The 27,512-nt window shown below is 40.2% G+C and overlaps 1 protein-coding gene across 5 annotated transcripts in view; it reads right to left on the reverse strand.

Moving 5' to 3' along the window:
* Nucleotides 1–10,262: 10,262 nt before the first annotated feature.
* SCN5A (sodium voltage-gated channel alpha subunit 5) overlaps nucleotides 10,263–27,512 on the reverse strand; it is a 221,594-nt gene continuing 204,344 nt past the window's right edge. For 2 of the 5 annotated variants that reach the window (XM_054058158.1, XM_054058156.1), the window contains 6 exons: nucleotides 25,339–25,620; nucleotides 18,718–18,771; nucleotides 17,086–17,223; nucleotides 16,266–16,370; nucleotides 15,513–15,783; nucleotides 10,263–15,112 (listed from right to left, as the gene is read on the reverse strand). In XM_054058158.1, coding sequence (XP_053914133.1) covers nucleotides 13,878–15,112; nucleotides 15,513–15,783; nucleotides 16,266–16,370; nucleotides 17,086–17,223; nucleotides 18,718–18,771; nucleotides 25,339–25,620 — 2,085 coding nt within the window. In that variant the 3' untranslated portion in view covers nucleotides 10,263–13,877. The remainder of the gene's footprint in view (nucleotides 15,113–15,512; nucleotides 15,784–16,265; nucleotides 16,371–17,085; nucleotides 17,224–18,717; nucleotides 18,772–25,338; nucleotides 25,621–27,512) is intronic. The other 3 variants (XM_054058157.1, XM_054058159.1, XM_054058160.1) reach the window with 3 other exon arrangements.

A 27,512-nucleotide genomic window follows, 5' to 3' on the forward strand; every position in this document is an offset into this window, starting at 1 on the left:
CAGCAGTTCACAGCTCTCATTGCTAACTGCTACGTTAAGCAATGTAGGGATGCTCTCAAGTGCTAGAAAAACCCCAGTGGGCAATGGAGACTTTCACCTCCAGAACATGGTGCATCTTCAGGCTGGATTGCTGCTAGAGAGGAATTATTTTTTTTTTGGCCCATAGCACTGAGAGTAGCACCAAAGATACCTGACGTGAGCTGGGTGCCTAAGCCCGACCCAGGCTCAAAATTCTTTCAGCCTAAATCTCAATGAAACAAAAAGCAGACAGGAAAAAAGTGTATTCAGAAAGAAAATTGGCAAAACTCCCCTTAATAAAGACACATGTAGTTTTGGTTCTGTCAAACGTTTAATATAAAGTTGACCAAAACATATGAATTTGGCATTTTGTTCTACTATTGATAGAAAAACACCTGCTGGCTCCACTTCTCTCACTGAAAGTCAGAGAAAGTCCTGGCAGGGAACCATTAACCCGTAACGAGTTGGAAACCTCCATGCTGAGAGCTGGGAGGGATGGAAAGAGGAGAGGAACTGCAATGTTTCTGGAGAGCATCTCGGCATGGCTGATACCCGTGGACTGCCATGTGGCCTCCTGTGAAGCATCCCATGGTCCACTGAGCCTCAGACACCAGGCATGAGCAACACGGTACAGACTGCATCTGTCTCATGGCTGGAAGACATCAGTTGCCAGTGCTCATCAGAAGGCATTTTGCAAAGAAAAGGGGAATTCTTGGCTTATTTCCCCTCTCAGAGACCTGGCTCTTGCCGAGGCCTCAGTCTTTATGGAGAAACTAAGCATCAGTGGAAAGTAAACTCCTGGAGCTTTCCTACCCCTTCTCATGCTGATTTGTGGCAGAAGATTACATTTACTCTACATAAAAGCCTTTTCTTTTGCACAGCTGAATGATTACCCATTTTTAATGTGCTATGACAAGGACGACTGGGTCTTGAACCTTTTGGCCCTGCTGCAAGATCACTTTTAGCCTGCAGTGCAGTTTGAGTTTTCCTGCTGAGCGTGGCAGGAGACATATCAAGATTTCTTAGCTGCCTCTTTGCTCTGAATGTAGGGACAGCTGCTGTTACGAGAGATGCCCAGAGCATCATTTATGGATCAGCAGTAGCCACACTGCACACAGGGAGAGGAGGAAAGCTGATTTCCTGCTGAGTCAGATGCATTTGTCTCACTCTGGCCGTGGGTCTTGTGAGGATGTTGCCATCACTAGCAAGATGAGTTGTCTCTAGCACAAGGAGCCTCCTGCTTCCCTCTGCGATCCCCTGTAAACAAAAAGGAAAGATACTTGGCAAGTAGGAAGCCAAGATAACAGCAAACTGGACTTACATCTTGGGTCACCAGTGGCTTGGGGCAGGTTTCTAGCCCAGGAGGTTTTCTCCTCAGGAGTGACGATGGCAGTAGCTAGGCCACATTTTGCATTCTTTGTGATCATCTTCTTGCAAGCAAGTGGACATTTGAACTCCAACAATATTAGATTTTGTGGTTACTTTGTAATGCAAGTGTTATTGAGTCCTTTTGTGGTTTTGGCCTCATTAATGCTGAATTTGTTTTTGGAGTATAAAATAGTTTACCTTTTCCATCAGCTAAAAATGAAGAATATGTTTGAAATATTCTCAGAAGCCCGGGGTGGAGATGTAGAGTTTGTTCCAGGTAAATCACCCTCAGGAATTCCTTCTGCAGCCATGTTTTTTATGTGTGATACACACAGGCACGTAGAGCTTTGCTTTTTTGGTTTTATTTTTCACAACATGATGAGATAGATCAGACTTGTGGGGAAGAAAATAAGTCATCAAACATTCATTCCCCGAAGTCCCCAGTTTCTGGAAGCCTGACAAGAAGAGCTCTCAAATCAGAATGTGCCGCACTTTTTGGTGACTTGGCAAATCAAGCAGGTTTCTCATCAGGAATGAGGAGATAGAGAAGCAGCCTGTCTGGGGAACTTCCAAGGTTGCTCCCCAGGTGTGTAAGCCCTTTGTCAAAGTCATTATTCCTATATCATTAAATGAGATATAGCTATGCACAGACGTCAGTGCTGACATACTATCAACTGGACTTACAAAATTGCCCTGAGCACTGCACCATTTGTTCCGTGTCTGCTTTCTGGTGGTGGTAGCAGTTGGGCGGTGTCTCCAGGTCATCTCAGGCAGCCCTTGTTGAGTCCCTCTGTACCCTCACATACCTTCTCATTTTCCACTGATTCACTTCCATCATCAGCCACCTGTTCTACCTACATTTCTTTTCCCAGCAGCCGTTTCCCATCTTGAGAGGTCTTGAAGCATTGGTGAAGGCTGGTCTAGCAGCAAGCCTTGTTGGATGAACAGCGAAAGATCACTGGAACCGTTCTGATCTGGGAAAACCTGCACCTTCCAAACATGTTTTTCAGAGTTTAAAGTGGCTACGGACTGTCCAGCTAGGCATGTTGGAAAATGAGACCCTGCTCAGGGAGATCAGAGTTCAGTCCTGACATCCTATTTAGCCTCTGGGCAAGAAGAACAACCTCGGACTTGTTTTGGTTACAAGCATGTGTGTAACCTGTATGAGTTGGAAACACAACCCAAGACGTGGTCCATGCGAGTAAACAGACCTGCCTCAATCACTGCTCCACAACTACTGATATCTGAGGTTACCAGGGAGCAGGTTTTCATTGTGCTTACCTAAATCCTACAGCCAAAGTAAAAAACACAATATACAGAAATTAATGTATGTCCTAACAAAGAAGGAAATCAGCAGAAAAACAGTGCTCGGAACAATGGTAGCAGATCTCACCTGTTTTGGAGGGGGATTGAAGCCTTTCTCATGCTGAATGTGTGCCATTGCCTTGTGCACAGTTGTATAGCGAGTGCTGTAAGCTGAGGAGCACTTGATTTGTATTGAAGGGGCCACATTCTCATCGCTTTTGTTAGTGACGTGATGCCCTTAAGAAAATCTGCGTCTTGCAGGCAGACCTGTCTGACCCCATTAGCTTGGGAGGGAGATGAGTGTTTAGAATGGAAACTCTCATTCTGACTCTTTCATACACCAGTAAGACAGAGCATCAAGGTGCAAACATCAAAGTGACTCATAGCAAGCTGAGCTGAAATAGAGATGATATCAAAGCATTAATAACAGCATCTTTGCACTATGTCATTTAGAAAATCAGCTTTAGTGATGGCAAAGCATAGGAAAAAGCAGGCATCGAGGGTAAAAAAAGTGGTTGTGGGCCTGACTGGAGAGCATGAAGTCTCCCACCTTCAGTAAATGGATTTATTTGCTGAGTAGGTGATAACATCAAACTGACAGCCCTGGAGAGAGAGCATCCCAATTTAGGATAGCATCATGAGTATGTTTTGCCAGTCGCTATGAAGGTATTTACATGCATTTAATCCACACGGTCAGCTGGTGTGAGAGTCAAAGCTCTCAAATTAGAGCTGGGTAAGGGCTTTAAGCTTCAGGCTTCAGGGATTTGGACACAGCTCTGAGACTCGAACAGTGATACTTGCAGCCGTCAACTACCTACACCAAGAATGGAGAGGATTAAAAAAGCTCAGATTGCGAACACCATCAGATTAAAAGAAATCCTACAGGATCATGTTTTATCTCAGTTTTTACTCTGTGAAGACCCAAGCTGATTTTATTTGGAGTTTGCTCTGTGACAGATAGCTAAGCAAGACACACCCTGGTTGACTTCATGGAGGTGATAATATGGTTTCACTGAAAATCCCCTTATTTTGCCCCAAACCAGTTCTGAGTATGTGGACTGAATTTCTTTCAGAGGAAATAAAACAGGATGGCCCACTTTGAGCAGGAAGGAGTGTGCTTTGTACACTCTTCCCAAGAGATGTTTTGACACTGAACTGACTTGAGAGATTTAAGGTAGTCAGTCACCTCCCACTCCCCATGTCACGTAAGACCTTATAAAGCAACATCCCTACTACCCCTGCTAGATTTGGAGAGGGGCCAAGTTTACCACCTTCTGGAGCCTGGGTAGCCCTTCACTTACCCCCTATCAGTGTCCAGGGGTGTTTCTATGCAAAACACTCCAAGAATGTAATGGCTGACTAAGCTTCAGGCTGATCTTCCCACTCTTCTCAGGGAGGCTGAGGCGTGAGGAGATCGCAGCTGCTGAGTAGCAGGTCATGCTCTGGACCACAGAGCTGTTAAGTCCATGAGACTCTACCCAAAAATAAGCTCTGCAGCCTTCATGCATTAAGATTTCCAGTGTAGGAGTACCATTTGTGAAATGCAAGACCTTCTCAAGGTGTGAGTGTATGGGTGACAAACTGTGGCTTTTTCCTTGGTGGGTCACACCTGACCTGCGGACACCTGCCCAGACACGGACTCCTGTTTTTACTGAGGACAACTTATCTTTGGCTGCACTAAGGCAGCCCAATGTGAGGCTCAGGATAGGAACAGAAGCTCCACCTAGTTCCTGGTTAACCACTAAAAGCTTGCATCAAAATGAAGATGACATCCTTGGTGTCCTGCAAGCCTTCATGAGAGAGAAGTTAGATGATTTCTCTGCTGGCCTCTGTTGTCTTTTCAGTGAAGAAATTGGCATTGCTCATTTAGTGTTGCGCTATTACAAGTGCTATTGCAAGGAGATGCTTATTTTGCCAGGCATATTCTCCTTGCAAAAGAAATTTCACCATGGCTTGAATGGCTAAAAACTTAGGCCTTAAACTAGGGCATTTTCTTTGTGTTTTTTCTTCCTTATCCTATACCAAAATCCAGCTGCACAGAGTGTCCTGTTATACGGAAGGGAGAGAAACAGCTTGACTTACAACTGCTAAAAGGAGTAGCAGCACTGTGGTTGAATATTACAAGGTTTCAGAGAGGCTTTCCTCTGACAATGAAGAGAGAGAGGACTTCAAGTCCCTCAACACAGCCCTGAGTTTTAAAAATAAAATAACGAGGGATATTATATCTTGCAAAGATATTTTCTAGCCAACCTCACCTTCCTTTTTGAGGTACTGTATAGCAGTAGTTTTTGACACACTTTCTAGGAAGTGAATCCAATCATTGGAACCCCACGTTCAGGAGTACACCCAACTTGCTGCCCTCTGCATCTCCCTGCTGCCTGGAGAGGATAGTCAGGACAGCCCTTTGAGCAGTGAAACCCTGAGGCTAGAGCTAAACTCTGCAATGTTTCTATGGGTATAAATGAATACCGGAATACTAGCCATCCAGATAAACAGTTATCTGTGCTGCACACACACAGAGACATCCATCGTGCTACTGAACACAACCCTGCTTATAAGTCTGCATCACTGCTGATGCTGTTGCGAGGAGAATCGCCTGGTGCAAGTGATTTATGCCAATGTCATCACCACGGAGCTTACCCCGTCACCCACCCACCCCACTGTTCAATAACCACTCATATCAAAGCAAATCAAGGTACTTGGATACTCCTGCCCCTCACTGTGCTTCTCCCTATATTTTCTCAACTCTAGCTCCTGATGACAAGCACTTCAGTGAGTGCAGTGAGGCAGAGGTATAGGGCTGATCTTGCTTTTCAGAGTGCAGAGCCTTCCTTCCAGCTTCTCAAGGAAAACAAAAAGTAGAATAGCTTCAGTCTCAAGCATTTTCTTGTACGTTCGTGAGAGCAATCCAAGCAGATCTCAAAGCACGAGAACTAGCAACATCTGATTTCCTATGGTTCATGCCATGGAACTGATGGTCCCTGGTGGTCAAGTAAGTGCAGATTAATTGACCACTCTAGAAATTGAGTCATTCATAAGATCTGCCCTCTCTATGAAAAAGTTTTGTCTTTCTTTCATACCTGAGGTTTTTACAACCTTTCCTTCTTGATGAAGCCTCACATTGGATATCTCCCCAGCTGGTTATTTTTGCAAAACTCATAAGAATTCACTTATCTTTGAACCTCCCAACCCTCCATCCAGACAGACTGATACAGGTCAGGGGCAGATGCACATGGACCCTGTGAACATGTGGCTTGTCTCCACAGAAAGCCAGACGGGTACTCAGAGGCACCTGCCCTCTTTTGAGGGCTGATACTATCTTCCCCTCTGGATAGAAGGGAAACAGCTATCTTCCCTGCCATTTCAACCACAGGCTTTAGGGAAGATCTTGCACATCTGCAGTACCTCAGGGCAGCGCTGCTGAAGCACTTGTCATGGCTACAAACCTCTTCCTGCAATATCAATAGCAACCCATCTTCAAACGACATCTACTCTGTCGCAGGCTGAGGAGGACCTTCTCATCTGATTCCCTCAGAGTCTTTCTGGCAAACCTCACCCCAACTCCAGACCCCACAACAAATACAGCTAAGCCCCAGAGCATCCCTTCAGTCATCACTCTCTAATAAGAGAAAGGAGCCTAGCTATTTCTCTGCCTTGCTTTGCCCGTAGGGTAAGGCAAAGCACATATCAAAGTGATGCCCACTCCTCTTTAAGGTTTAACATGGGTAGAAATGAAAGTTTTGGGCTGCAGTCTTCAACTCAATAAAAAAAAAAGAATATTAAATTTCTTCAAGATCGACAGAAGACCTTTCAGAAATACTGTTTCCAAGCATTGCCATGCTCTGTTTTGAGAAAATGTAGCCCTTTAGCACCAGTCTGTGAAGGAAAACAGATCCAAAGATGTACTGTGTATTTATCCCTCCCTGCAGACCTTGCCTCACTCAGGTGCAAACTGTCAAACAGCTGCACAATGGAGAGATTCCTCTGTGATATAAAGGTGCAGAGGAGACAAGAAGATGTCTTGAGTGTGGGTGTGCGTGGCTTTACCTAATCTGGAGGTCTTTAGCTCAGCCTGTGGCATTTCTGTATTTGCAGGGAGAGGGCTCAGAGTATCATATAATCATGGAATCACAGAATCATAGAATAGTTTGGGTTGGAAGGGACCTTAAAGATCATCTAATTCCAACCTCCCTGCCATGGGCAGGGGCACCTGTCACTAGATCAGGCTGCCCAAGGCCCCATCCAACCTGGCCTTGAACACCTCCAGGGATGGGGCAGTCACAACTTCCCTGGGCAACCTGTGCCAGTGCCTCACCACTCTCAGGGTGAGGAAATTCTTCCTCATGTCAAGCCTAAATCTGCCCGTCTCCAGTTTATACCCAGTAGTACCTGCAGGTCACGCAGCAGTTCTATAGCTCCTGCCAAGAAATGAGGTGAACAGATCTGTAGCAGGCATGTGGTTTTGTCTAGAAGAGAGCCTGTAAAAAGGAGACAGCTTTGGGATTAGGCTCAGGCTCAACTTTTCCTTATGACTGGGCTGCAATTGCACAAGTATTTTCTAAAAAGTCCAGTGTGATGCAGCGAGCTTTCCTCCTTCTCAGACACCGCCAAGACCAACTGTGCTCCTGGTTTCCTCCCAGTAGGACTCAGCTGGGCCCTGAAAAAGCCAAAAGTTTTTTTGCATTCCAAGACATCATGGAGGCCACCAAGGGCTGCATTGTCCTGTACCATATTGGACCCCATGACACAAAGTTTGTGTCCTCTGTATAAACCCTTATCACATACGCTCCCTGTCCCTGAGCTAAAAAAATGAGTATTTTCTTATTCGTGCTTGGTCTGCAGGTTTGGGAAGATTAAAAACTTAATCAAATGGAAGCAACTGGGACAGTCTACATGAACAAAAGGGTTGGAGGCCTGACTCCACTAAGAGCAATTCCCTTTGGCTTAAGAGTAATTGGGACTTCACAGAAAACACAGATGATTTGAAGTACAGGTACACAGTTCAAGTCATCTTTTAGAATCAAACAGCATTTTAACTCCTCTTTGGGTCACTTTGAATGCTTTTATCAAAGCTGTTTCAGCCTTTGAACTTTTTCTCTTAGAGCCCCAGATTTTATCATACCATAGTTGTTAGAAAACATAAAGCTTGAAAAAACGGCCAAGACATACTCTTGAAGTTTTGGGGAACTAAAAATAAAATAAAAAAACTCAAACCAAGATACATTTTTTTTAACTAAAAATCCTATTTTTAAGCTACTCTGGTGAAGTTGGTGTACTGTATTGTGGTTTACAGTGGTGTATGGCATTTAATATAGTTATTTTCTAGAGGAAAAAGACCATCTGATGCCCTGAACTGCGAAGAACTCACTACCCGATGTAAAGCAATGAGACTCTAGTTCCAACAGCCATGGCAGCGATCTCAGAAACTTTGGCACAGCAAAAGCACATGGGCCAGGAGCTGCTCAAAGTCCTGTTTGTCAGCTGGCTAAAATAGCTCCGGCAGAGGTGCTGACAAACCCATATCCACACTGCAGCCCAACACCTCAGGCCTCGTAGGGTTATCGGTGACGTTTGACTCCAAAGCATTTTTTTGCTCGCTGCCAATAGCTATTCCCCTCAGACTATTTGCTTTCGCATGCTTTCCCTTTGACACGGCTGCTATTTCTTTGCAATATGTAAACACTCAGAAGGATTTCCATGTTTGTTCTTCACCCAGCGCAGATGGTTTTTCACAGCTTGCTGGGAGACTTGACATGAAGAAGCAGCCGTGTCACAGGTGTTTTGTATATTTTTTTGTGCTGCGCTCCTGTCTGTTTTCTCTTGGTTTATGTTCAATTCTGCTTTTGTCTCAGCACCCCGACACAGAGCAGTAAAATGCATTACTCTTATCAGAAACATGACACTTACTGTGATCCTACATGGACATCCTTTAATACTAGAGTCTAGCAGAGGCTTCATGCTGGAAAATATTTTTTTCTACTTTTCCTCTTCCTACAGTAACTTTTGATGATTACAAAAATTCTCTTTAAATCTAAAGCAAGCTGCTAATGCATCACTTTTTCTAAGAAAACTGCCGGAGTTTGCCTGAGCTGCTGTAACTGCCTGTCTCAATGCTGACTTGTTTCCAAAATGAGCCAGGTATTTAGTAAGAATTTGCAACAAAAGTAAGAAGAAACCAAAACCACTAAAAAAAAAAAATCTCAGGATGAATGTGGAAATTGCAGGCCCTGACTATCATTTCTCATATTTCACACAGGTTTGATTTAATACATCTGCAGCTCTGTAAAATCAACATAACTTGACTGAATAATTAAAAAAAAACCCAGTAAAAATTTCCATTTACTGGGGAGCCACTGTTCCAGGTTCCTTATTATGGCTGGGAAAAAAGAAATCCCTTTGGATTTTTTTTTGTTTGTTTTCAATTCCATTCTGAAAAATGGAAAATCTGAAAGCTTTTAGAACGTTCCTCAAAATCTCCATGAATTAAAGGAGAATCCTGTAACCCAAAGAAGCCCCTAGCACAGTGATGGGAACATAGATATAGGAGTTAGGCGGTTCTGGTAAAAATTGAGGCATGGAAATCTTCGTAGTAAGGATTATGTCTCTGATTTTCATTCCTATGGGAATTTTGACAACAAATCCTAATCAAGAATTCCCTTAACCAACCTGATGTACCTCCACAGATAGTTCTTTTTTCAGCAAACTGCTCCTTTCAACCAAAAATATCTTGCTGAAAATTAATCAGACAGATTTATTCTATACACATAATTACTTAGAAGTCGTATTATATTATATGACACATTTTATCAAGGGCTTATTGAAAAAAAAGTCTTTTCCACAAGTTAGATTGCCCCAGGTTAATGTAAAACATGACTATAAACTGATTTTATTAAACTAATTCAAAGGACTGAGCAGACATTTCATTGCAGTATAAACCAGCTCAATTTTGTTCTCTTTTAATATGATTAGTTACCTGCCATGTTTAAAAAGAAATCAGAACACTGAAACAGGGTAACCAAATTGCTCTAGCCTGGGTGAAGATAAGGCTGATTCAATCAATGCTGATAACAGCTAAGGGTCATCAGTGTCCCTTCTGAAGCTCGTTCCTGGATTAAGGCATGCATGTGTTGGGAAGGATGTTACTCATTGTTTGGTACAAATTTTAACATAAAACTAATGTAATAATAACCAAAACGCAAATCAATATAATGAAATAACTATTAAGAAAGTCTCAGTAATACTTTTTTTTAATGTCTAGGTGGGAATCCCGTGTTTTCAGTAAAACCCTTCCTTCACCAGATAGTTCTACTGGACATGATGGGTTGAAATATCATTGCTGGGCTCAATCTATAAATTAGTCTCTTTGAAGAGAAGCTTTTGGGTCTTCTTTAAATTCCTCTGACGCACTCAGATATTCTCCATCAATTTCAGCAAGCACTGGATCAAGCCTTTAATGACCTGTAGTTAGCCTTACAATGCAAGACGAACTTGAGAGTTTTTCATCGTCAAGTTTTCTAACAAAAATCACCTTGCATTTCCCAAACAAATATGCCGAAAATAAGTCAGAGAAATAATCACATAAATGTTGAAAACAACAACAAAAGGCACAGGAAATATTTGTTATCCTTATTTATTTAATAAAGAAACATAATAAACTTGAATTTTTCCAGGTACAAACAGCTTAAAATGTCCTATGATATTGGCTGATATTTTCCTTGCTCTTTTCATAGCTTGAGTGATTCATGTGGTAGCCTTTATTGAACAAATCAACAGAAAAAATGGTAGCACTCACCATGCTTATAGACAGTGTGGGCCAACTATTGAGTTAGTGTCTTTAACTAAATCACTGAACTGGGAGGCTGTAGAATTGCTAGATTCAGATCATCATCTCCATTAATAAAGATCTGCAAGTGAGGTTGGTTGAAGTTTTTGAGGGGAGTTCTGTATAACATACAAATATACCATTCCTTCTCCAGCTCTAAAGAAATATGCCACAAAACAATAGAAAACCCAATAGAAAACCAACCTTCCATTTACAAAGGTTTTGAAAGTAATTTACAATTCAGTTTTAGAAAGTTGCACTGTAAACATCTATAGTTAAGACCCTCTTTCAGAATTTTTTGCATTGAGATCTTATTTTCTAACAGGTTTTGGGTAGAAGACTGAACCATTTATAATTGCATCAGTACTATAGGTTCTCACAGCAATGACAATAAAACGTTTAACACAAGGGTGAAGTGACCAGAGGAAGAGATCTTCTCTAATATAATCAGTGACCAGCTAATCGTCCCACTACATTCCATTCATTACTGGGCCTGACTCTTAATATCAGTTGAATGTTTTCTAATATAAGTTTCAAAGAGTTAAAATACTTTTAAAAGAGCATCACTGACACTGCACTGCTGAGCACAGACTGGCTTTTTTTTCTTGGGTTTTGAACTGTTTATATTCTATGTGAAATAATAGCATAAGAAATGCTCCTTTTTCTTAGTATTCTTCCTTCTTTTTTTATTCTAAAGCTTTGAAAGGAAAATAATTTTACCGGTTGAGACAATAAATGCTTGTTCAGCAAGTAATGAACGTACTATTTCCTAATTAAACAGTTTCATTATAGGCAGCAGCTCATTGCTAATGATCAAGAAATCCCATTGAGAAGAAAATATTGTAATCAGGAAGTCGTGTCCTCTGAGTGTCAGCCACTCTATAAACTCACAAGATACACGTATATGTATAGGTATATGTATGTGTGTGTGTGTATATATATATATGCATATAAATATAAAAATCGCATACTCTTTCTGGGTGATATGTACAGTCAGAATAACATTACAGCATAAATACACAGGGAATCTGTATAAAGTTTCTCTAATTTGAGAAGCCTTGAGCAAGTTTGGTTTGGGGGAGGGGTTAGGGGTGGGGAGGCAGGAAAGAATAAAGAATGTTTTAACTTTAAGGAACGAAGGGTAGTTCCATTAAGTAAGAGTCTAATTACATACAAGATTTGAAGGCAACAAAGTCCCCAGAGGAACAGCCCTATGTTATAAAACATAGACATGGGGTTAAAAGGGCAAAAGAGCATGATTATAATAATACTTATATAGTATAGTTCATTCCCTTATAGCACTTCGCAACCAGAAAGTCTTACAACACCCCTGTGAGGTAGGTAAGTATTATTATTCCCATTTTACAGATGGGCAAACTGAGGCACAGATAGGTTAAATTATTTGCCTAAAAATCATGTAGTAAGAATCAGGAATAGACCCCAGGAATCCTGATGGCAAATCCTCTGAATTAACTGGTAGACCACTCTCAAGTGAATGCCTGAGACGCCTCTCAATGAATGGAGAGAAAATATTAGCCTATATTTACACAGATGCATCGTCATCCTTTTGACATGTTTAGAGGACAGATAACAATGGCCATAGATAAACTTCACTGCAACATGTGACTTTAATTCTTGTTGCCAACCCCATCTCGATTTTGACTCTTTTACATCCTGGGATGTAACTAAATGTCAATAACAATACACCTTAAATACATTCTTGATATCTTTGCTTCTCCAAGGTGAAAAGCACAATTACTTTTCCTTAAAGTGCAATGGCTCATTACAGAAATCTCAAGATTTTCAACGAAGTCCAACCAAACCCAAATACAATCAGTCTGAAGGTGAAAAAGAAAACTTATCTGTAATAACAGACTTGTCTCTATATTCCATAAATACTTTCTCACATTCTATTGAGGCTGAAAGTTTTATAACAAATAATAATCTATGTTAGCACGGAAAACCTCTAATACTTTTCTACAGTCACACATCCACCGTTCACCCTGTTGTCATTTCTTTGGCCTGAAGCTGATGGGTACATCAGCTGTAAATATTCCTTTACCTACAGGAATGAGGATATTTCTATTTTCGAGCCGATTCTTTTCATTGGCTCCTGTACTTCTTGTCCTTCCCCAGTAACGTAACTTAATTGTACGGGAAAATGAAAGAAGGACACTGAGTAGAAAGGATTCAAAACGTCAAAATTTACATACAAATCCAGAGGCAATTTCCCTCCCACCTTCTTGATCGCACTGTTGCAGCCGTTCTGCACAGCCCGGTGGCTTTTTTTGTAGTAGAAGTAGTAGCAGTAGTAGTAGCAGCAGCAGCAGCAGTAGTATTTTTTGAGTAATATTGATGCAGAGTTTCCAATAAGCCTGCCTAGTTCAGTGTTCCTGGGGAAAACATAACCTGTCCCACTACCTTAACAGAAACTTTGCCAGCGTAGATGGTGCTTTGGAGCACTACACACAAAAGTGATGCACTACTTCTATGGCGAGTTTGATTGCGGTATTCAAAGCAGATTCTTGAAACATACTAAAAAATTAGTGCTTTTATTAACAGTTTTACAAACAGAATCCATTACTCTCTAGTTTTCTGAAGGGTAGAACATACCATTTCTCTCATTATTTTGACATCATTTCCTTCTCTTTTTTTTTTTTTTTTTTTTCATTTCTCCTCATGAGCAGTTGCAAGTCCCTAGAGGGAGGGCTTAGTGTAATAAACAATTTAAGTGTTGCTAATTTGATAGTTTACTTTGCAACAACTTTCCTCTTCAAAGAATGGGAATCCCGCAAGTTCCTACTACCTTGATTCAAGAGTTCATCATGAAGAGTGTAAGGATCATTTATCTCCATGGAAAAAGAGACTTTTTTGAAGTAAAAAAATATCAAATATAATAAATTTATGAAAGACCATTCACAACATATACAGTAAGTGTTACATTTTGCTACAGCAGCTGTGATATTTTTTTTTTTCATTTTTAGAATGCAAGGTCATACATCGCCATAAGTAAACACACTAATATGAGTAAGACCTTAAATGAATGTATACAGCCAGGCTTTATCTGTGGATAGATATACACTGTGTTTACTGTTTTACAGTCTAGCATATTCTTATTCACACCATTGATATAACAGCTATGACCCTGCAAGGATTCTTCCTGTGCATACATAAATATAAATATTGAGCCAAGTCAAAAAAAGCAGGGTCAAAGGTTATATGACTTATTAGACTCCTGTAGTTAAGGGTAAAAACTCCGTTGTTCCTTTTGCAACTAATGTTTCATAAGAAGGCTGCTTCAATCATTGTGTAGTTACAGCATTACATTCTGTAAACAATATTTGAAAGCATTCTAAACAAACATTTAAACAATTGATTCTTTATCCCTGTCTGGTGAGAGCAGGCAATCTATAGCCTCATCACTTTTGCTTGAGTCTGTCATCTTCAGTTGGAGATTCTCACTTGTACCTCTGGTGACACTGTCGTAGGATGGAGGGAAAGATGTGGAGGATAGAGTTTCTGATTTGTCTATTGGCCTGCCGTAGTTTTCGTTCATCATGAACGCAATAAGACCCTCCTTCTCGGGTGCATCGTCCTCAAGGATGCTGCTGTCAAAAGTTCTGTGGCGGTACAAGTAAGATGCCTGCTTCAGGGAGCGCCGAAATAAATGTCTCCTGTAAGCCCGCTGGATGACAATGGCAGAGACCTCTTCTTGTTTCCGTCTAAGAGTTGTTGTAATTGGTTCATAAGAGATCTTAGATGGATTTGCTGCCATAAACTTTTCCTCCATCTGTATTTTAAGGGCATCCATCTCTCCAGATTCTCCGAGCACCCTTTTTGTAAAAGCAAACAAAATATCCAAGCAATGGATCCTATCTCCACTGACCATGGGCAGGTCCATTGCTATGAGTTTGATTTTGTTTGGTTTTGCTATGCGCAAAGGTTCTGACAGCGCATCTGCAAAGTCTGAAAGTGCAGAATACTCAATAAACTGAGTGGCTTCAGGGTCAAACTTCTCCCAGATTTCATAGAACATATCAAAATCATCCTCGCTTAGAGGCTCTGTACTTTCCTCAGTGGCTACACTGAAGTTCTCTAAAATAATGGCTATGTACATGTTTACAACAATAAGAAATGATATAATGATATAAGTAACAAAGAATAAAATCCCTACCGCAGGGCTCCCACAGTCTCCCTTTGAACCATTTGCATTTGGAAGGTTTGGGTCGCAATACGGTGGTCCAGTATTTAAAATAGGGTTGAGAAGACCATCCCAGCCAGCTGACGTTGTGATTTGAAAGAGACAGAGCATGCTGTTAGCAAAAGTTTGGAAGTTGAACATGTCATCAATCCCATGCTCCTTCTTAACATAGGCAAAGTTAGCCATGCCAAAAATGGCATAAATGAACATGACCAGAAAAAGCAAGAGGCCAATGTTGAACAGAGCAGGTAGGGACATCATTAAGGCAAAAAGGAGAGTTCGAATTCCTTTGGCTCCCCGGATGAGTCTTAGGATCCGGCCAATTCGAGCCAAGCGAATGACTCTGAAGAGTGTGGGAGAGAAGAAATATTTCTGGATGATGTCAGAAAGTACAGTGCCTTGAAAAGAAAAGAGACAAACAGTGAGCTAGTACATGGGAAATAATCCCAGACTTCCCTTCAAAACAATCAGTCAGGATTATGGACAACATTCATGAAAAATTCCCCAGCCTGGAAGACTCACAATAAAGGGAATGGACCATGTTTTATCACCTGGAACCATTAAGTGTACATTGAAACCAATACTGTGGCATGATAAACCTTGTCATTCTGCTGATCAAACAAGTTATTGTTATGCAGTATTATGCTGCAAAACATAAATATTAAATAAAATATTCTTAGTATCTAATAGTCTGAGTTCAAAGTATATTTTATTGCATAAAGTCTTCAACTGTGTCTAGTTAAAGTTATGTGCGCCTTTTTAATTTTGACGTTTGAGTAAAAATCCAGATTCACCTACCTACAATAGACAGAATCACGACGACAAAGTCAAATATGTTCCAGCCATTGGTGAAGTAATAGTGCCGCAGAGCCAGCATTTTGATGATGCACTCTCCAGTGAAGATGGCAACAAAAAGCATGTTGATTTTATGAAGGATGTTCACTTTTTCTTGACTTTGGTCATCCGTTTCCACCATCATGGTAACCATGTTAAGGCAGATAAGAATCATAATGGAGACATCAAAGGCTTGTTTTGAGACTACATCAAAAATAAACCCTTGGTATTTGTTCTGGAGGAAAGGAGAAGATTTAGTTAGGAAATTTAAACTATGTCAGAATGATGACATCATTGTCTCCTGATTGATCAGAAAGAAGAGGAAAATAGACAATACACTGCTTCTGATTAGAACTTCATAAATATAAAGATAATGATGAGTGGTTGGATGACAGAGTTTTCAAATTCATTTACTCCTAATGCTTCTTGAAGTTACTGAAGTAAAGACCTTGGATTGGGGCCATGAATTCATTCAATGCAGGCAAGTGGCCACTGCCATGACTACATATGTAAATCGGACTTCTGGTCAATATTGCAGAAAATGGGAATTATGGACCACACAGGTCATTGGACTTGCAAATACTGTCCAAAATCAAACCATGTAAATACTAAGCGGCTTTCATCTGGAAGTAATCACTGGGAGATCAAATTGCATTAATATAATTAAGTAAATATTCAGGTATTAAGTAGAATTCGACTGAATTATGCCATTCTTACCAGTGGCCTCGGAATTGGCTTTTGAGGTTTCTTAGATCCCAACTTTTTCATGGCATTATAATACTTTTTCTGTTCTTCTGTCATAAAGATGTCCTGGCCACCTAAGTATAGGGTGAGAACAAAGTTATTACTTTTGATGAAAAGAGGTCCACTGCCTCCATCCAAAGTTCAGGGCTGCATTCTCTTCTGTTTTCTTATTTCCATTTTCATGTAGCTTTCATCAAAACATCTAAGAAGGGCTTGATGAGATGCAGTGTTTGTATTTTTTTCACGGAGGCAAAGGGCAGGAGACACAGAACAGTGCAGGCAACCAAGGAGGGGCAAGACTCAGATTCTGTCTACCCTCAAGGTAGGTCAGAGGTGAGAGGGGAAAGTAGAAGAGACTCAGTGCTTTGTTTAGAGCCTACAAAGCAGCAATAAACACAGTTCTCAGTCAAGGCTGCACCTTCCTGACCCTGGCTGCACTCCGGGGCAGAAAGGTGATAGGTTGCACTGCTCTGAAGGACAGTGGTGTTTGATCATGGGGACACCAGGGTGGTCTGTGCCTTTGCGACAGAGCTTGTGCTAGAGATCCTGTCTGCATGGAGCTGCTTTGCTGATTTCTATGGGGAGTATAATCTCCCAGCCTGCATTTTCAGCATGTTCCTCCTATGGGGAGATGGGGGGCTGCTACAACTGTGCTCTTGTAAAAGCCATGCATGTGTCTGTTCTGCTAATGCCAATATCAAGCCTAATGTTGTAAAGCCACTGCCTATAAATCTATCTTTGCTCCGGTCTCCGCAGCAATCACAAGGTGATGTGTAGCATATGCACTACTTATCTTTTTCTTTTGTTGGTTAAAATTGTCAATGATGACACCAATGAAGAGGTTCAGTGTGAAGAAAGACCCAAAGATGATGAAAATCACAAAGTACAGGTACATGTATAAATTATATTCCCATTCAGGCTGCTCCTCGCACTGCAAAAGAAAAAAGGAAAAGGCAAAAATGACACCATCATGTATCAAAATGTGAATGCAGTTAAAAGAGAACTATCCATCAGCAATAAAGATTATGAAACAGGAAACCAGTGTAACTCTGACTAGCAAAGTCAGCGCTCCATGGTCTCTGTTTGAAGTTTGCTACTGGCATCTGCAATGCCACAGTCATTTCAGCTACATTTCACAACACTGTCACAGCAATCACACTGCTACAGAAAGTGCAACTTCAGAATAAATCCTATAAAATATTCTCAATCTGAAGCCAGAAGGGGAAAAGAATCAATTTTCTGATTATCCTTAATCTTATATGAACTAATAGTGTTTATAAAAAGCAAAAGAACGATTGCAGTGTAATTAAATGCTACTAAAAAACACTGTATTGAGAGTCAGTGCATTTAGAAGTACAATCTTTCTTTTAGGAAGAGTAGATATGGATATGATCTCTTGATGAATGACTAAGCAACACAGTCCAATAGCCTGAAAACACATGAACACATTTGGCAAAAATACTGAGATTCGCCCCACCATTTACCGAGATGCCAGAAGCTCACATTTCCTTAAATGCCTTATTTTCTCATTTGTGGCCCATGTGTTTCATTCAGCAGCATGAAGGATACGCATACATGTGTATGTAGTACAAGAATAAATCAACATAATGAACTATGTTATGCAAAGGTACTTTTCTGCTCCTTTGATAGCATAAGGTTTTTTCAGCCCCTATTCCTCCACTTAGGGCTAAACTTCCAGTTACACAATTCAGCCTGTCAAATTTCCAGTACCAGGCAGCTACCTTAGAAATTAACAGTGAGTGTAACCTTGTCCCTTTAATATTATTATAAGATGGAAAGGCGACAACATCTTCAACAAAAAAAAAAATTAAACAAACCACACATGAAATAGCAAGGAAGATGTCCAGGGCCTTTTTTTTTTCGGAACCTGAAAGCTGAATGGAACATAGATTGGAATCGGTTGCCAACCCTGGGCAGTAACCAGCACTCAAAGCTCCAACATGTCTTAAGCCACAGCTGGAAACTCACACCAGGTAAAGATACAGGGAAGGCTGAGATTGTGGATTACAGGAGAACATAATTTCATCCCAATGCTTTCAGTTAATTTCTATTGTCAAAATTTAGATCCATGGAAAATATGACAGCCAATGGAGAGAGTGGAAGAAGCAGAGAAGACAGTTTAGATTTTTGGTAGACTCAGTCTCACCCTGGAGGTGACTCTGTGCTGGGAGTTTTGCAGTACAAATAGATAAATCAGTTGTGTAGAGCTGAGGGCTACACTTGTTTTAATCTCAGGGTTATGATGCTTCAGTACCAGCTGCAAAAAAAGAAGGTCTGCAACAGTCTCAACCAGGGTGAGACAGGGACTTGCAGCTTTTACTATTTCAAGCTTTGTTGTTGACTTCTGTGAATACTGTGAAAGTCAATGGAAAAGGAAATTATTAATTTCCTTGTTGTGACCTACCTCTCGTGAATCCACTGCTGCATACATAATATCCATCCAACCTTTAAATGTGGCCTGAAAAAAAAAATCCACAAACACAGAATTAAGTATATTCAATGAGCATGTCTTTAAATGATATCATCTCCGTGATGAGTTTTAAAAGTAAGATGTTGAGCATGCTCTTCACTGTTAATGAACTGCCTCTCCTTTAAAGCAATAGGTATACACGGGTTTATGTTCATTTAGACATTTCAAATCATTCTAGAATGGTCTTCTCCGGGATCATCTCATTCTTGCTTTCTGATTTTCTGCAGTTGTGGGGATAAAACATAGGTTTTTAAGAGAGATTTTGAAAAGGAGACAAAATATGGCAATGAAATCTTTGGAAGTTTTGGCCTTAAGAAATTCAAGTAATGAAGAGGTATGGCTACACAGGACAATTCAGAATGCTTCCCACACAAGTATCAGACCAGGTGAGAAGGAGCCCCCAGACTGATGGGCAGTAACTGTGTTGTAGGATCCTATTGAAGGTTGGATTCTGCCCTCTTTTAAAACATGGTAAATCAAGGCAAATTGAATGCCCAGAGAGTTGCATAAATCACAGATAACTTGAAAGGAGCAAAGGCAGTCAACACCTGCTGTGAGCCTGGCCCTGGAAACTCCATCTGCTTTACTGTTCAAATTTTATACTTTTTAAATCGGGGGTTTGATTTATTTATTTATATTTTAATTGTGTAAGCAGAGAGGGATTCCACAGAAGTCAAAGCCTCTTACTGGAACCAGCAAAGGAGAAAGAGCAGTTTCCTAGGAGAAGCAGGTAGAAGTGATGTTTACTATTCTGTAGCAAACCCATGACTCTTTGCTCTTGATATACGGCTTTCACTAGACACAGCTTGATGCCAGGTGTACCTGGCATTACGCCTAAGCCACATCGCCTTTGTATTTGTCCTCTGGGGTTTTTTCTCGTTCAACTTCTGACCTATTTAGTCTTACTCTGGATTTAAAATCAGTGTGAGCACATAATTAGGCATTTTTACATTTATTGATTTAATTGTATTTACACTAGCATGCATGAAAGACCCACACCCAACATTTTTCTTTTATCCTACAGGTTGAATTTTCTCCATGGCATGTGCCAGCACACAACTGCAGATAATGCTAATAGGAATTTGTCCAGTGATTCCCAGGAGAAAATCAGGTATTTGTATTGATCTAGGTACACCCAGCAGCTTTAGAAATGCTTCAGTATACATGCTCTATTATTAAATTAATTCATGGAGGCAACAGTGCCTTCCCATTTACCTCTGAAGGCAACTAAGCCAAAGGAAAATGTTGCACAAGAGGTCAACCATATTTCTCATTAAAGTATAAATAAAATAAAGTTTGAAAGGTTGCATTCATTTTTATCTACTGGTCGAAAGAGATGAAACCCACAAAATCAGTACCCTTTAGAAAATCTATTCCACGGTACCATGTGTTTAAAACACCTTTAGATATAAAGGGTTTATATGAATGGTCAGCAGTTTCATTGAAACAAATAATTATTTGAACCTGTCACACTGATCCTCCTTAGCTGTTGCAATATTTTCCTTTTCTGTGATTCTTTTTCTAATCTGATAACAAATTTTCTGGTGCCATTACAGTCATCTGCAGCTTTCAGCTCAAAATACCATTCAGGAAGGGTGGATGGGATGAAATAAGAAAACCTTTTCTCTGTAGCAAGAAATGATATGATCTTAGCCTGTACTTTTTTCCCACTTGGGAGGAAATCTTTTCTCTGAGTAGCTATTTACCACTTGATGTGTACCACAGACACGAAAGATGCTACTCCAAGGCACAGTGGTTTACAGTGATAATGGATGATGAAGTGATCTGACAAAAATAAATATTAAGAGAATTAAGCACAGTGATTTTGGTTTTCCCAGTTGTCCAGAAGTAACAGAATTAAAAATGCACAGCGTTTCTGGAAAGCTTCCCTAGACACTTCATCTGCACAGGGTAAAAGATATTGAGAATGAAAGAAGTATAACACTGGGGAAAGAAATTATTTATCTGGAATTAGTAACCACTTACACTCTGGATAAGGAAGTGACAAAGTCTTCATGGGAGTGTTTGTGATATTATCCTGCCTGGAAGCTACCCAGAGAAACACCATTTTTTACTAAACTGTCATGTGATGAGATTATCTACTGATAAACTCATCTTGGGATGGGATTACATTTTGTTATTTGACTGGTGGTTAGAGCTGTGATGCAGTAAATTACTGGGGAGGGGGATAGGTGGGATGGCACTAGCTGCCCTCAAACCTTTTATTGTATAATCAGATGGTGACTTAAAATAATAGAAAAAAATCTTTTTTTTTTTAAAGTCCCCCTTTTAAATCTGAAAGGGGGACTTTTTTCCTAGGAATGGACTGTGATAGTGCAATAAAAATGGCTGCTTTTGACATTAGAAATACTGGCCTTCACATTCCGAAACGTTCTTCAACTTTTACTACTAGTGAGAGAAACTTTTGAAAGCTAAAACAGAGCCATCAAAAGTACAACCAAACTATATGTATTTAAGTTGGCTATGTCAGTTCCACTATCTTCTGGCTTTTCTGTTGAATTTTGCAGTTTGCTTAATTTCATCATAGCAGTAATTTTATATCGAACAGTTGTTTTATGTTTATTTTGCGCTCAGATGATTTGCCAGGGAAGGCACCACCAAGTATTGGTCTCACCAGAGCACCCCAGAGGTCTGTACTGCATTGGGCTACGTGGGCTCCAAAGGTGCTACCTCTGCTCCCCTTGAATTTCCACCAATAATTCCTCATGGAAATACTGCTTACTTGTGATCCTTGAACACACAGAAAAATGTACCCCGGCACACCAATTTACAGTTTGTTCAGAAGCACAGATTTTTTGCATGTTTTGCATCCACAGTGAAAGTTCACAGTTTACAGAAGTGCAAGAGATCGTGTGACTCAGTAACTTTAGACACATGCTGCTGTCTCATGACCATTTTGTAGCTGATTTATGAGCTCAGTCATGACTTCAAAACCTGGCACGAGGGGGTGAATTAACTCTGCAGCTCCTGATGCCTGTACTGGTCTTGAAGTGCTTCTGTTATCTTCTCACACTTTATCTGAAGTCTCAGAGTAACAGAGAGTAGTAGAGCATATTAGATACAAGCCTGTTCCTGCCTAAGGAGAAGTTGTGCAAGCAAGCTAGAAGCTGCATGAGAGACCACTTGTTTTCTTGGTGTTCTTCAAGAGATTGCTAAAATTTCAAGATATGCTGCAAAATCATAAAATAAAATAAAATAAAATAAAATAAAATAAAATAAAATAAAATAAAATAAAATAAAATAAAATAAAATAAAATAAAATAAAATAAAATGCGGAGGTGATCATAATGCGAGGGAAAGGATTCTGCAACGGAAATGCAAAACTGCTGAATACAGAAGACACTTCTTTGTTCAGCTCAAATACAGCTTTATAGAACATAGTTGCTGTGATCTCCAAAGCAATTCTGGGAATATAGAAAAAGCATTACAGAATCACTGGGCTGTAGTAATATTTTTTTCCTAATAGATCAGGGTGTTAATGGTGTTAAATACCCAGAAGAGTGAATCATCCTTCTTGCAAATTAAAAAGTTGTGATAATAAAAATCTTTTCCACCCCATGAATGAGGCATTTTTCTCGCTTGTCGAATGAGAAGAGACTACTTCTTACTTTAGCAATCTGTTGTGAGACAGCATGTTTGTTAGTTGGAGAAGCTTGAAACTTGACCAACCACTTCATATGAATGTTTTCTCAGGCTCATTAATTCAAGGTGGCATCTTTAGAACAACATGATGGATCCTAAACAAAGTAGGAAAAGAGCAAAGGATATTTGGGGAAAGCTTCATGCAGTTGTCAACTACATATTCAGAAAGTTTGCCTCTAGATAGTAGTAAGCTTTAAAGCTTTCCTAGTGGAACTTCTCATTTCTTTCAAGGATTCTATAGAAGTGAAGACAGAAAATTAGGTGGACAGATTCGTTTTACGTATATCTGTTTGGATTTTCAGACACATTCAGGCATCCAAAGGTATCTTCAGAGTCACTTAAAGAATGTGTTGCAGCAGCTAAAACGTCAACAGTCAAAAGACAAGTCCCACTGAAAAGCTCATATTTTGGGTCCCTGAGGGTTGTAACCAAAATGCTTTTCTCATCATTGCTATGCACTGTCTCAGCGTGCAAAAAGGTGCATCAATGTTTATGTCTCTTTAGGAGAGCTGAAGTGTTAACCGATCCCCTGCAATTCCTCTGGCAGTTAGGTCATGAAATGAGACTCTGTATGAAGAATATTTGGCAAGGAGCACCTGTAACCGACACTCCTCGACTGGAGTCTGGCAAAGGAGATCCAGATGTTTGGGCCACTTCTCTGTGGGTGTTATCTGTACAATTTATTACCTAAGACTGTCATTAGCAGCAGACATCAGAGCTCCAGGTGCAGGATGACAGTTAAAATCAATCCCCTAAAGGCATTTGGCTCCTGCCCTTCCTCCTGGAGGAAGAAGCCAGCACCTGCAGTAGAACTTGAACAAGGATGTAGGCTTCCTTTATTCCTGCAGGGCCATCAAGTCCATTTTCAATTAGAAAACAGCAGTACTAGACTTTACATTAAAAAATGTGGCAAAATAGACCTTCAACCAGTTATGGTTTTGCTGCCACCACTGATCCCAACAGAAGGCAGTCCTACCTACTGACTGCAGCCAGTATCACCAGTGCCGAGTGTCCAGAAACTGATACTGTAGAAAAGACTGCTTAAGGACACTCCTTAAGCAATGCCAACTTATGTAAAGGTGCAGATTTTCAGAAAGCTGGAGCTTGAGTCTTATAAAAGAAATGGAGAGAGAACACTGATTTCACCAGAGTTTTTTCACCAAAGAAAGTAGGCATCTGTTACACAGTCATGAAAAAGACAAGAAGATTCAGGTGAGGCATAATATTTTAAACCTGGACATTTTTGCTCAGCTAGATTGGACCTCTCAATAAAAGACAAAGAATGTTCTGTATAGAATGGGAAATCTAATTAAAGATGTTCAAAGTGAATTAATCTACCCTGCATGGGTAAGCTGAATATCATAATGACAAGCAAAAGATAAAAGCTCTTGCTCTGAGGAAGTTCAGCTCTATGTCATGGAAAGAACCAAATGTGGTTGCGTCCATTCTAATCTTTCTGCTTTCCAGAATGTATGAAAGCAAAGACTCAATGGACAGCAGTCAGAAGATCTCAAACTGAAGTGTATGTATACCAGAAACAGAGAATATAAGAATACGCACTTGTACGAAAAATTACGTCATGGAGCTATTCAAGTGTCTATAACAAAGGAAAAAAGGTATGGTAGAAAGCAAATTTGCATCACGGGAACGAGAAGGGCTGGTAGATGTGATAAGAGATCTGTGGAAGGCTCATGCTGTCTTGGAAGGGCAGGTGGGGGCCCAGGGCGGTACCCCCTACCACATTGCAAAGGGTGGATGTCAATAGGTGACAACTGAATTGAGCCCGCAGCATGCAAGCTACTATTTCAGAAGCAAGGAATGCCATCACAGGCACTTCAAGATAGTAACCTCCCTGTCCAAGGATGTAGCAAGGGACTTGTTTCACTTTGTGTGCGTGAAATGCAACATAACAAACACTCCTAGCGCACATCCAGCCTTTGCCATTACCAGGCTTCAGAGCAAACTAGGAACAATGGAAGTAAATGTCATTACAGCTATTTTACATGAGGGCCTCATGGAATTGAAAGTTATTTGTCTAAAATAGCTCAGCAGGCCAGTAATAAATCCTGGACAAGAAGATGGAGTCTCCTGTGGGTTATCCATTACGTTGTGCTGCATCACAACACAGTAAAACTCAGTGCATACAATTTATCCACACAAAAAAAAAGATTGTAAAAGTGGCTTACTTCTGTCTTTAAAGATGAAATATTGCCATCATCTTTGAACCTCAACAGTCTCTTTTCTGATGCGCTCTTGACGCCTTTCCAGAGAGACCAGGTTGTATGGAGTTACATCAATCACCACCACGTTTCATAGTTAGTTTGAATTTGACTCATCATGTTTAGCAGTGATAATGAGGCGAGGAAGCAGTGTCCTTCCCAAATACTCCCATGGAAGGTGAGCAGAAGACTGTGAATTACAGTCTCTGTGACTCCAGCTTAATGCAATAACATCAGCTGAGTAACTGAAGGTACTGTAACTTCATTTTTTCCCAGCAGGGCACAGTGAAGTCCTAGGTAGTTCAGGAAGGCCAGTGCACTCTGCATGAACAGTCCTTCCTAGCCCGTGACTTTTTGTTTCTAGACTTGAACTTTGCTCTGGCTTACAATATGGACAAAATGGTCTTTAATTCACCTCACTATCCCAATCACCTCCCAGAAGACTCCATTAGCGATACACCAGAAAAATCAATTTAAAACCAGAAGCTGCCATAAATGTCTCTAGGCCAGATTAATGCACCAAATATGACTAATTTACACATGAAGAAAGGCATTCCCCTGGCAGGAAAGGCTGAAAAGCTAAGAAGAGTATAGAGGTTAGCCTAAGCCTGATGATTTCAATGGGAACAAGAAACATATGCCCAGTAGTTTAGTTTCTGGAGGTCACACTTACCACTTGTAGCAGAGCCAGGTACCCAGCACCAACATTATCGAAGTTAACTTTAACTTTTGTCCAGTAAAACGTGCCTGACACATTATAGAGTATACAGTCACTCATGTTGTTAATAATTTTAGAGTCTAAAGGCATATCTCCTTCTGTCTTATTAATGCACTTTCCAAATTTCCCAGCAAACAGGTTCACACCCATGATGCTAAAAATAAGCCAGAAGATGAGGCAGACAAGCAGAACATTCATGATGGAAGGGATGGCTCCCACGAGGGCATTAACCACCACCTTGAATGAAACAGAAGAGATAAAATAGAATTAATGTCAGCACTTCGACACTTCGCTAACAAGCTCTTGTGTGCCCTTGATTAGGTTGAATCCTTATACTGTGACAGGTGAATAACTACTAACGCTACCTAAGGAGTCAGATCACCATTGAAGTCTTCACACATGATTATATTTTCTTTCTGTAATTGAAGAGTTAATCTGTAGGCATCCCACTTATGTAATGATGTTTCTTCAACAGAAATCTTAATTCAGGTGCAATCTGCAAAGTCATCATCAGATCCTACTGAATAATGCACTTCAGTCACACCAGCTCTAATAATCATATGATTAATTGGAAATGGCTGGGATACATTGTTGTGTCTCAAAATAGAGCACAAAATATTTCTGAACTCAGATCTCCATAATCTTTGGGATGCGAACTCTAGCCACGATAAATTCTGGTTATTTAAATGATATCTGATTGAACTAAGAGAACTGCTCCTTATGCATTATTAAAACAGTGAAACTATTCTAATTAAAAAAAAAAAAAAAAAGCTTTTTTTTTTCTTCTGTGATGTGCTGTAAAGTTCCTACACATGAACCCAGGTAGGGCTGTAACGGAAAAAGTGCATGATGGAAGTCCACAGTCACAAAATGTAGTTTCCCCCCCGCTATGTCAGCAAGGTTCCTCTGTATTCATAGCTTTGGGAGATGCTACATTGTACAGTCCAGGCTAAACTACCCAACGCCATTGCTGGAGACAATTGCCCCACTACATGAATTTGTCTCCATCTCTGTCTTGTGTTTTGGAGATTAAAATCTGGTAGGTAAACATTAAGCTCTTCCTCTTCTCCATCTACATTTCTGAAATTGAGACAAGGTGATATTGATCCATAAAAATGTAATTTTATTCAATTGTGAATCGGATTATGGAAAATGTCAGCTCTTGTTTTCCTCTCATATTAGTGTCCAATTTTCTGAGAAGCTAATAATGTAACATTCGTTTCCCAATAATTTTTGCAGTGCTGAGAAAGAAAAATAACCAGAAAAGTAAAACAGTTTTCATGCATGTATAGCAACAGCTTCATCTACAATATACAATACAAAATTATGTATATCAAACAAAGATTTGTATTTTGTGCATTTATGAATGAAGTCAATTTTCACACAGGAGACACTGCTTGACCATTTTTTTTTTCCTTATAGGCTCATTCTGATGACTTTTCAATTTTTTTTTTTTTGAAAATTTTATCTTTCAGTTTGGAACATTAATCAATTTCTAACTTTACTAATCTAAGACCAACTTTACTGGGTTAACCAAAATGCCAAATAATTTCCAGCTCAAGGGCTTATTTGGATATAGCCTTGGCCCTTGTCAAAGTAGCTTTTATTTGCTGCTATGTGGGACAATATTTTTGTTCCATTTTAATCCATGCCAGCATAAAGCCACTGCACTTATGTTACTTCTGCTGCTGAACTCAGCTCCCATCCACAAGCCCTGTGATGTGGGTAGGTTTCAGCAGTGCAAGTGATGGCCGTGCCTGCATCCTGCTTTTTTCCTTCTGTGGAGTTATATTCAATGGCTTGTAGATAACAAAACTCGACATGAGGCTGCAGGAAATCCTGTAACACCTCTCCAAATTAATTATTGATGTGAGGCTTCATTCTTCTCTCACTGCTTCTGGTCTTACATCACCGTGATGCCATTTGGTCTGCTGGAAGAACTGCTGATTTGCACTGGGACAAGTGAGAGGATTTGAAGACCTGAATACATAAAGGCAAGCTATCACAAATTCATGTTTAAAGTTCAGCTGCAAGCCTTGCCATGGAAAGGGCTGAATTTCTGTTGCAGCTAGGAATAGCAACATATACAGCCATGTATAAGAAAAGATTTCATACTTCTTGATTCCCAT

Source organism: Cuculus canorus, chromosome 2, assembly GCF_017976375.1.
Source record: "Cuculus canorus isolate bCucCan1 chromosome 2, bCucCan1.pri, whole genome shotgun sequence".
NCBI lineage: Eukaryota > Metazoa > Chordata > Aves > Cuculiformes > Cuculidae > Cuculus > Cuculus canorus.